The sequence below is a fragment of the Schistocerca serialis genome, chromosome 7, assembly GCF_023864345.2.
Source record: "Schistocerca serialis cubense isolate TAMUIC-IGC-003099 chromosome 7, iqSchSeri2.2, whole genome shotgun sequence".
NCBI lineage: Eukaryota > Metazoa > Arthropoda > Insecta > Orthoptera > Acrididae > Schistocerca > Schistocerca serialis.
The window spans coordinates 578180363-578192568 of record NC_064644.1 but is presented as its reverse complement, the minus strand read 5'-3'; the positions used below and the strand labels follow the sequence as shown (position 1 = coordinate 578192568).

Sequence of the window (12206 nt, the reverse complement as noted above, 5' to 3'; positions counted from 1 at the left end):
TCACGACACGTTTTAAATGGCAAAGTAGAACTGTAGACCTTAACTTGCTACCTCATTTGCATGGCTTTAATAACAGTGCCTAATCTGTTTACTAATTAAGGCTTGTGGTAAACCAAGGTATTTAAGTATGTTGTTTTAAAATATTATCTGAATTGTGTCAATGATTTATGTTGCGTTAGTTGATTCTGGGGGCAACGGCCTTGCCACAATGGATACACCAGTTCCCCTGAGATCACCGCAGTTAAGCACTGTCGGGCGTGGTCGGCACTTGGATGGGTGACCATCCAGGCCACCATGCGCTGTTGCCATTTTTCGGGGTGCACTCAGCCTCGTGATGCCAATTGAGGAGCTACTTGACTGAATAGTAGCGGCTTCAGTCAGGAATATCATCATAACAACCGGGAGAGCAGTGTGCTGACCCCAAGCCCCTCCTATATGCACCCTCCACTGAGGATGACACGAGAGTCGGATGGTCCCGGTAGGCCACTCGTGACCTGACGACGGAGTTCTTAAGTTAATTCTGGGGTATGAACTGATGTGTTGGCACGTCTTTCGTGTAAGGAAATCCTGCTAGTTTTGATTGCCTTCTGACCAGGGTCCTTGCTCAATGCTTGTCTTTACATAAGGCGCTAACCTGGTTAGTGTATGTTGTGGCTATTTAAATTAATCACTGCTCAATAGCCCAACATAGTTTGTTGGCCGTCAGAAGCCATATATGTGTTATTTATTCCTTTATTCTAGTCAATCTATAAGTCAATCTATAAGCATGCTACTCTTAATTTGTTACTCCAGGTAGCCATTAAGTTGCCCTTTTTGGGGGGATTGGATGGAGTGTGGCTCCTTTGAGTATAGATTTGTCAATTTCCAATTTATTGTTTTTTTCCACCAGTTTGTAATTGTGCTTATGTGAGTGTATGCGTTTATATATATATGGGTGGAATCTAAAATTTTTAATTACTATTGAGCTGTACTTAATGTCATATTGGAAAGAAAGGAACTTATTGAAGGTTAACTGTCACCGTAAGGTGTTGTGGATGGTGCACTTTCCTGTTATTCATTTTAATGTTCTAGTCAATGTGTAAACTTGCTAATTATTTTCTCTTTACATGGAATGTACCTGCCTTGATGTTATAAGTGACTGTTTCATAACCAGTTCTTTAATGCACATACGCACATATTTATATTTATGGGAGAACTTTAAGTGTGTTCCCCTGCTGAACTTTAACTAAAGTTTAGAAAACTGAATCAGGTGTTTATTATTATTCTAGTGGTATTATCTGTAAAGTGTAACATGTGACATTTTCTTGGTCTGTTATCAAGTCTTACAATAAATGCAAATCGCAGTGAAGCAATGCGCTATTTCAGTTGCTCCTGTGATTTCCTGTCTCCACATTGGTTAATCTAAACTCAAAATACTTAATTGTTTAAATACTGGAGGGAGGTGCATTTGTGCCATGGAGTACATGCATAGCTTGTCAGGCAGAGTTGTTAGGCATCCATACATAGCTGATGACTGCATATACATCAGAGTTCAGTGCAGTTTTAGTCTGTACAGCTGCAGAAAGTGGTGAATGTCTATTCAAAAATATGACTCACTCCTTTTGTACTGTACAAAACAGATACCAAGCTTAAATGTCCCTACTCAAAAAAGCAATTGCGAACTTCGCTGTTATATAGCCTGCTTTACAAGATCTTATGAAAAGGTTTGGGGTTAACGGGTAAGTACATACATTTGTAACAGGAAATATATGCCTGCCATTGACTGGTCCAATTTTTGTAATTAAAATTTCATTTAATAGCAGACTTCAGCTGAGTCATGAGGTTCTGTATTAGCAAGTTAGTGACCTGAGTGAGGAGGCTGGTGTATGGCTCATGCGTCATCTGCAAACTTCAAGACAACATATTATGCCCACTGTCCAGTAACTTTAGTTCTCACATGTGTAACTGACATACAACTTGATAGTGAATGTACCAAAATATTGTCATCTAAGGAACAATACCACGTAACTGGCTTTTCTGATTTTCTGGATTTCCGTCAATGCACACACACTTGCTTTTATTATAGAATGATGAACTTGCAATTTTTTACAATGAAAATTAAGCTGAACAAAGTAAAATATTTTAATTTCTGTGTAATTGCAAAAAAATGAAATACAACCTAACTGAAGCATCAAAAGGCCTATAAGGCTGTTTGGGATGATGCCATTATCTGTTGAGAGAATTCAGTTTTAGAAGGCTACAGCAGAAAAATATAGGAAGACTTACAGGGGATTAGTGACTGGTGTAGTGGCTGGCAGCAGTCAATCACTCTTACATAAAATGAAACTGCACTGTCATACCCTACTCCGAAGGGAGTGACAAACTCACTTGCAATGAAAAGATTGTCTAGAAAAAAATCTACTCACTTCAGTCAACTGAAACCTTGACACAAAACTGCTTTCCAATATACAGAGATAACTAACAGGTAATACCCGTGTGCGGTAGCTGCATGCACTTTTGTATTTACACGGCACATCGATATAGAGTCACTTACGTGGTATTGTTTCTTCGACAACAATATCTAATAAAAATGTTAATAGGGGCTTGCTATATGGTGCATCTAAAAGCCGTAAGATTATGGACACTGCATGACTTGGATTCCTGCACCTGTGAACATACTAAATTGCTTGCGTTCTGTCCCATAGACATTACTGTGACATACTGTCAGCTTAAGAAATAAAGTATGCATGAGAACAGCAGCTTAGCAGCAGGGACTCAAGTTCATGTATAATGATGAAATGCTACAGAGCTCAGTACATCTGAAGTGCATGTAGTACATACCGTGAGCAATAGTGGTCAGAGTCTGGCGAGCCATAGAAATGGCAGTGATTATTTCTACACGGAGTGCCAGCTTTTTCAACATGTGGCAGTTCCACTCCGTGGCCGGCTTTCGGAAGTTGTGGAGAAGTCAGTGTTGCCACATGTGTGTGTCTCCCACTGACTATTTCCTGCACACAAATACATATGTATATGACATAATATATTTTATTCTGCATGAGCACTATAAACAGAGATCACAGTGACATCTGGATATATCTTTCTGGGGGAAATCGAAAATTAATTTCACAGATTCACTTAACAGATTTTTTCCTCTCCTCACTTACCAGGTAATTAAATATTATTGAACTGGTTACTGTCAGTTTTCGCCCTAGAAATGAAAATCTATTCCAATTCCATCATCATGTTTCATACATATTGTATTCATACAGGGTTATGCCTTTCCCCACCTGACAATTTACTTTTCTCTACAATGTAAATTATTAACATCTGCTACTAAACACATCTATCTGGTTGGAGGGATGAAAAGGAACAACAAGATGCTGTTGTTACAGTAACAGTTTATAAAAGGAAAGCTACAACAGAAATGGAAACAACTACAATAAAGAATGGTGAAGAATTGTAAAACATGGTCAGTAACATAGGTACAGTGGAACAATACAACCATGGATGATTAAACTGAGACAGAGCAAACAGTAGACAAACAACAAGTCAAGCGGTGACTGGGCAATCTGTGAGCATAATATGTTTTTTCGCTCTTAAAGTGATAGTAAATACCTTTCCCTTGGCAGTGAAATCCTTTCGTAACTGTTGATATTTGCTGCTCTTCCTTCCATAGGAGAAATCTTGCAAAATAAACACCGTAAATGCCTTAAATTTATGTTTTATGCAAAGGACAAAACCACTGCACAGAGGAAGTTTTATTGTTGTCAAAGGAAAGGAGTCAATGCAGTGATGTTTCAGTAAAACTGGGTGTAACAGACTTATATATAACACTTTCAGCATTCCAATTGGTTGCTGGGTTCGCCAACAAAATATTTAATCTGCTGCCCTTGTAATCCTCTTCGAGGAACCGTCAGCAATGTTGGTTGTGCTCACTGTATCAAGTCTAATGAGATGATGAGTAAAGATAACCCATGTGTCATTCAATTCTCAGAGTTGCAAGAATTCTATCATTTATATCTATGTTCACTTTTGAAACCTGCAAATTATATCCATCCCCTCTTACCTCTACAACTCATATGAGTTATTTCCATTAATTCAGCACTAACCTGAATGTCTGATAGTGGTCTTTGCTTATACTGGAGATAGGAATTATTAGGTTTTGCAGTATCTTATTTTACAAAATGTTAATGGCATTGCCCCAGAAATCTGGAAAAAAACTGGTCTAGTTGTAAATCATCTGGTGACTGCATGGAAAGTGATCAATGTTCTGATTGGTCACTATAATCTCTGGTATGCCTTTCATTTAATTCCTATGCTCTTCAGAGAGTGCCATGTCATACGAAATGGCGTTTTTTGTATATGCTAAACATCTGATGTTCAGACGCCTAATCTGTTTCTATCCTTGTGGAGTAGATGTAATTACTGGTGGAAGGAAAAAAGATCACATTTTCAGTACAGTCTACATATTTTCAAAGCGATTGTACTGCCATATGTGAAATATGCAATGGTTGGATCTTTTATCTCAATTTCGATAACAACAAAGTTTGCTGCACCACTTGCTCAATTTTTCAGAATATCAATTTTTATTGACAATTACAGACAGGTTGAACTATTCCTCAGCAAGACTGCCCTGCCTTGGAGTATATGTTCTTAGCAGAGTATTTCTCAGAGTCATGACAGTAGCTGAAGGTGAGGATGTTACAATTATAAGATTCATTTCCTGTACAAGAAGCCACGTATTACGCTTTTCTAAAACATTAAGGGAAAGCAGTTGCCTGACCACCTCTGTTTCCTACATTTTGATGATGGTCTGGATCATGTTTAAGTGTTCTAGATAGTTTTTAAACTACTCCAATCCACAACAAGACCAGACCACAAATATGTCACCAACATATTAATGGAAACAATCTGATGGCACTTTGTACCATCTAAGAAACTCTACCATGATATAATTATGGTACAGATACGGCACTACTATAAATAGCACACTGCACATCAAAACGCAACAAGTCTTACTATTTACTGTCAAAGAAAAATGTTATGTTTATGTAAAACACATGCCTGAAAAGAGAAAAATGCTTCTTTACAGTGAGATCCAATTACTTCTTAGAAGATGTTTTGGAGAAGGAAACCATTCCAGTATCTTACCACCATTATGTCTGCTTTACTGTGTTCTTGTTGGGAACAAGATGGAGTAGCTTCTGAAGGATACAGAATCAGATAGTTTCACACCAAAAGTGGATCATATGAAAAAGTGAACAGAAGGATTCATGCATGTTTCATGGCATCAGACAAAGATTTCATGCATACAGCATGGGTGACAGCAGCCTTTAAAAAAGCAATCCTCCTTTGAATGAATCACAGAAACTTTACAATGCTTGGGATATGTACTAGGGTTATCACGACAGAAGGAAAAACGAATAAGTGTTTGTGCAGGATTGTGTACATGATGGAGTCATAATTTTTGAGTTTAGAACTACCTAAAAACAACATACAGAATTGATGTGAGCACTGGAGCTATGATAGCAGGAAGATGATCTGGGTGGAAATATATCATGAACAAGAAAAGTAAATATTGCACAGGAAATTAACATATGTTACCATTAAATTCCGGATGTATGAAAGAAACTAAAGATTGAAAATATATTGAATAATAACTTTCCTGCAACCATTTGCAGGCAAGTCTAATCAATAGTATCAACAAATTGTCTGCATTTAATTCCATTTGTAAAAAGTTACAACCGGATATTCAGGATATAAACTTTAAAATCAGAATTGGTTATAATAGAGGGAAACATTCCACGTAGGAAATATATATCTAAAAACAAAGATGATTTGACTTACCAAATGAAAGTGCTGGCAGGTCGACAGACACACAAACAACCACAAACATACACACAAAATTCAAGCTTTCGCAACAAACTGTTGCCTCATCAGGAAAGAGGCAAGGAGAGGGAAAGACGAAAGGAAGTGGGTTTTAAGGGAGAGGGTAAGGAGTCATTCCAATCCCGGGAGCGGAAAGACTTACCTTAGGGGGAAAAAAGGACGGGTATGCGCGCGCCCACACACACACACACACACACACACACACACACACACACACACACACACACACACACACACACACACACACACATATTGGAATGACTCCTTACCCTCTCCCTTAAAACCCACTTCCTTTCGTCTTTCCCTCTCCTTCCCTCTTTCCTGATGAGGCAACAGTTTGTTCCGAAAGCTTGAATTTTGTGTGTATGTTTGTGGTTGTTTATGTGTCTGTCGACCTGCCAGCACTTTCATTTGGTAAGTCAAATCATCTTTCTTTTTAGATTAAAATCAGAATTGATAGATTTGGACTTCATGTATTCTGGCAAATAAACTTTAGAAAAGGGTAAATAGAAAATGTGTTTATTAAAATTAATTGAAGAGATCAAAATACTTTACAAAATATATATTTCTGTTTTAACACATTTCTAAAAAATAATATTTTTTCAAATTACAGTTAAATCAGTGAAATGCTGAACTACATAAGTGCAAACAAAATTATGAAACAAATTTCATGCTGCCATTCAGATTATAGCCCTATGGAGAGCAAAAATAAAGCCGTCTCCATTCAAGGCTGTGTACTTTTTGCAGTGTTTACTAGTGATGAGACTACAATACACTTCTACAAAACTGTGCATTTAAGCAAAGTGAATCAACAATAATATCCAGGACATCTGGATAAGCAAATTTTACACTACAGGTTCCATAAAATTGTTAATTCTACCAAAAATGTTCACCACTCCAAGCATGCTCACAACAAGAGACAATCATATTTTATCTATTTCCATAAATCTGTCATTTGCCTAGTCACCACAAAACTTCCCATATTAATTTCTGTTAATGTTGCTAACACAATGAGAAGGAGTACAAGCAAATGTACTCACTGTATATCCCTGAAATTTAAATGCAATACTGTTCAATAATTCTTGAAATCACATTTTAATATTTGAGTAACTTTTACACAAATATAAACTTTTCAGTACAAAGGTAAGACATTTAAAAATGTTGTTATTTTTACTGGCCGACTATTTTGGCCTTACCCATTTTCACAAGCCACATATTCTGTATATAGGATGTGTTTGGTGTAGACAGTTCTATTTATAAGGCCTTATTGTAAAATTCTTTGCATCAACATCTGCAGAGTGAAATTCTCGAAGGTGGTAAGTGCCAAATTGTTCATAACACAGATTTTTGATCACAAAATGCTTTAACCCAATGCCATTTTCCTCTCAAAAGCATACATATTCCTGTTTGTCATCTTAGAATTGAAACTGATGGTGATAGATGGCAGTGGTGACAAATCCAGCAGTCAAGGCCTCTTGAAAAGTTTAAGCATCATATTGATATCATCACTGATGAGATGCAAATTAGCTTTGTTAATGTTGGCAGTTCTGAATTCCATAAAGTTCATGATTTATGAGGCAAATTTCTATACATTACCTTTGTTTAAAGTGAGTAGACTATATTTTATTGTTGTGATCAAGCCTACTAGTGCAAATCTGATGAGAAGAAACCACCAGTACTTGAGGTATGTTAAATTCTTGTTAAAATTAATTATATTAATAGTTAGTTTATTGTTATTTATTTGGTATCTTACATCTTTATAATTCATTCTTGCAGAATATGTGTAACTGCAAAATCTAATGGACAGAACTCAGAGATTCAAAACTGCATGTCTTCATTGAATTCTGTAAGCTGGATTGGATATGCAATCTATTTCCTTTGAAGAGGGCAAGACGCAGTGAAAATGTAGTAACAAGAGTGAAGGTAGTACTAGACGGTAGATTATTGCAGTGTTCAGTGTCCCAAATGAAAGATGTGACTCTAGTTAGGCTTGCAAAAATACATTCATGAACACGCATATGTAGGCTGCAAAAAAAATTATTACAAGTGATAATTTCTAAAAATAAACAGAGTGATAGTTATATTGACATCAGGAAACCTAATGCACCATCTAAGTATACAGATGGGTAAGTGCAGAGCGAAAACCTTCATTGATTCATTTCCATTTGGTGAAAGCCATTACTCAAGGTCAAAATCTAACACGCAGTTTCTAGGTCTACACATGAGTATCCGCAGAATGTCAACTGCATTCACTGTAACAAATTCATTAAGAGAAACTTTCCTGACCTGAAATTCTGTCAATCTAGGGCAGATACATGTAAAACCTGTGATAAACTGCAATGTGAAATTTCAGGACAGAGTCCACAAATTGCACCTGCAAAACAGCACTAGAGTTGCACCTATGTAAAGGAGATAGTGGTACAGATAACATGAAAGGCACAACTGCTCTTGCTCAAATGTCCGGAAGTGAAATATGTACTATTTTTATGCATTTGCATCAAGTACTGTATGTCCCTCCACGTACTCATTCCAAGATGTTTTTGTGCTGTAAATTAAGCTGTTTTAACTTCTGAATCAGCTTAGGTGACATCCACACTTCCTATTTGTCTTTATGGCATGAAGGTATTGATAAAGGTGGTAACAAAACAGCTTCATATGTTTTATGTATTATCAGTCTCAGTATTACAGAACACAAGACACTATGTACTAACCATATCTAAAATACAAAATTTGTTATTTGTGAAAATGGGAAAAGCCTGCAACTAGTCAGCTATAAATAAATAGCAGCTTTGATGTTCAACACTTATAAATGTCTTTTCTTCAATATTACACAAATATGTTTGTTAAAACTATAGTTTCAAACACAACAACAAAGCAAAAAGAAAAGCAACACAAATGAAAACACATTCACATACACAGTGTGATAACAACAATGAAATAGTGATTAAGAGTTAACCACAATATAGTGCAAGAATTGTGGTGTTACATTCTACACAAGAACAAATGTTTTATGTCATTACCCCATCTAATTATACAACATTTCCAATTAAGCCATATACTACAATTGATATGAGAAGGTTCATTGAAAAATTTGAAACAGTCTTCCCTTCTGAACAATTCAAACTCTGTATTAACTGTCTCAATTCCACAGCATGACATCATTAAAGAAACAAAATTTTACAATCGCAACATCTGGAAGAAAATCTCTGCAGGAAATATAGTTTGCTCAACGAGAGCCAGATAAAACCTATAGTGCTAGCTATACATCATCAATTCAAAGCAATTGTAGAAAGTAATAATAATGATATTTTACCAGCTGCCAAACTAGAGTTAAAGTGATTGAATTTGCAATATTTCAAACTGTAAAGCAGTTACTTCATTGTAAACACAAGGAACAGGAATACAAAATAAGGTGTACATGTAGTGGCAGAAAGGATAAATTAAACCAAAGTCTGTGTCCTGAGAGACACAAGGTGCAAAGAAAAAACTGGAAGTAACAATGAGCTAACAGTTCATGATTGATCAAGATTACAGTTGAACAATATCACAAGCACAAAATGAAAATAAAAAGCATGTTTTGGAAAGGAAAGAAAACAAGAGAAGGCAGGGAAAGGGGGGAAGGGGAACAGATCGTGAGAGAATTTCAGTCTTACTCTCGTTTTGTACTTATGTCTTAAGCACTACAAAGAATGAAAGGAGGACTATAATTATGAATGAAACTAGATGGTTGGCTAAAGCCAATTACAAATTAACAAGGCCATCCCATTTCTAGGTTTGGAAGACAAGAGAAGAAAAATCACCCAAACGATCTCTGAACGAGATACTCAGCTCTCTTCCTACAAGTGCCATTGCATGCTAAGCAACATAACAACATTGCTAACACACACAGTTTATTTGTTTTGTATTCTTAATGACTGCAGTAGCAATGGAAATACAAAATTCAAGACAAAACTAACAAGTCAGTTGATGAAGTACAAGTGTGAGGCTCATATTATCCTCTCCTTTATTTCTGTTTTGATCATTTTAGACAAAGTCAGTTAAGAGGCCTGCAACCATTTGATTCAGAGAACTAAAAAAACCACTTGCCTTGATCATAAGCAAACAACATACTGCATGTTTCCATCTTACCTATTGTACAGAAGCAAATAAATTTAAACGACAGACGAGACAGGAAAGATGTTACATCTCCCTCGTCTCGGTACATGATTTTGTTTTTGTACCACAGATCTGATGCTGGAAATGTTCTGAAACACGTAAGATGGAAGTTGCTTGTGATCAAGGCAAGGTACAGGAAAGCAAATTATTCCAACAGTGCGACTCAAATAAGAGCAGTTATCTATGGTTGGTAATCAGCTTCAAAAGTAATCTGATCAGACTAAATAAAAAAGGTCCGTAAGTTTAAATTAAATAATGCTCCATCTCTCTAAGGAGAAGCATTCCTCTTTCTCACAGGACCACAATTTATTAGAATCAAATGATCAATACCTTATTATGAGGTGTAACTACTTCAAGTATTGCTACAAAATGGAATATAATTAAGGACAAAGAAGAAATTTCTTTTTTACTTGTAGTGTCTTTTGAGTTCACTTATCAAATTTTGCCATTTGGGTACTTTAAGCTTATAAGCATTATGCAATTTGAACATCATCTGATAGCTCATTGCTACTCTTACATCATGTTCTTAAACTTGTGATCCTCCTGACAAGTGCCTAGAAACTGTATGTTTATTTATCCATTTCTTATGGTATCCTCTCTCTTGTCAGAGGAATCACCAGAAAAATTCAGAAGCCAGAGACACAAATGCATATGTCAATTATTTATTAGGCCATTTCCTATTGTTCCTGTTTCAGCAGCTGGCAAGATGTCCAAGATGTACACACGTGTTCAACATCATGATTACAATCCATATATGATCTAAAATTTTAAGCATAATTTTGTTATCCATCATATTACTTTCTGTCTATCTTCCTTTCCTACTCCACTTTATTTCTCAGTGTAAGAATGGCATAATCACCTTGCAAATGAGAATGACACTCACTCACTCACACACACACACACACACACACACACACACACACACACACACACACACACACACACACACCTAATACAATTTATGACCCATTAGTAATGAGATTCTGGAGTTACCACTGATCTTTGCACACAAAGAGGAAAAATTAATGTACAGTTATTTCTCATAAAATGCGAGGAATTTTTTTAAACAGTATCTAAAGTGATTAAGTGTCTCGTTTGAGGCGACAATAACAACAACAATGGTAAACTTATTTTCTTTCTTCAGCACTATCTTATAAAATAACATATTCTCCAGAAAACAAAGAGCCAGAAGATACACTGCATGTGAAGCACATCCCAAGCAAATTCCAAACATATAGTAATTGTGTCCAAGCAGTTTTAATAAGATCGGAGGAATATTTGTCCACATTCCTCATTAATTATGCATATTATAAATGGTGATACCATGGACATAAATATTGCTGCAGAAAATGTTGCCTTTTAAAACTGTACTCCAAAAGGGTCTTCAATATCAAGGTATCTTAAATAATATAAGTCATATACAACAATGGATTTTAATTTCGTACATGTCACTGTCCACAGTGTGCACATAGATGTAGTGATTCAGTTATTTTACTTGTTATGCAATTATAACAACACACGAAAACTGGTACAAACTATATAAGAATCTCAATCATATCTCTACATTAAATCTATAGATTCACTGTAATTACTACAGAGATTCATGCAGAAACTCAGTTACAGATTCACAGAGATCTTTAAGATCAAGTTTAGACCAAAGGAGAACAGGAACAAAAACAATTTTGTGTAAAGTTTTTACTTCAAGCTGCTCTCTTGATCTTTGTAAATGATAATCTGGTACAAAAGTGATAATTCCAGGTTAGAAATACTGTAAGTGCTGAATACAACCTCTACAATGGAAAATAAATGGCCACTAGACCTAAATGACGTACCAGGAGACAAACTGAAACAAATATTCATCACAATCCCTGACAAACAGTAACAAAAGAAATGCAGTGATTGCTGTTTAAATACCATAATGGGGCCTTTGGTCTAGACATGTACCAATCATGCTGGAATAGGCAGAAAATTTATAATTTCTGTACACGATTCAAAAATATCTTTTGCATGAAATGCTGTCCTGAATCGTTATGAACAGCATAACAATGTTTTCATCCAATTTATAGATTGCAAACAAAGGCCTCTGATAATGCTTCATGAAATATCCCATAATGTAGTTTAAACAAAATTGATAGAAATTCCTCAAGAAGTGTGAATGGATGGAAGGGAAACTATCGAGTCCT

At 35.9% G+C, this 12206-nt stretch overlaps 1 protein-coding gene and 1 pseudogene across 2 annotated transcripts in view; one reads left to right on the top strand and one right to left on the bottom strand.

The window, feature by feature from the left end:
• The window catches only part of LOC126412625 (OTU domain-containing protein 7B-like), a 121863-nt gene that overhangs the window by 10982 nt on the left and 98675 nt on the right, over positions 1-12206 (bottom strand). The window contains exon 11 of one of the 2 annotated variants that reach the window (XM_050082300.1): positions 2821-2987. The exons of the other annotated variant lie outside the window; for it this stretch is intronic. Coding sequence (XP_049938257.1) covers positions 2821-2987 — 167 coding nt within the window. The remainder of the gene's footprint in view (positions 1-2820; positions 2988-12206) is intronic. 2 annotated transcript variants of the gene reach the window in all.
• Positions 191-308, top strand: LOC126413687 (5S ribosomal RNA; annotated as a pseudogene).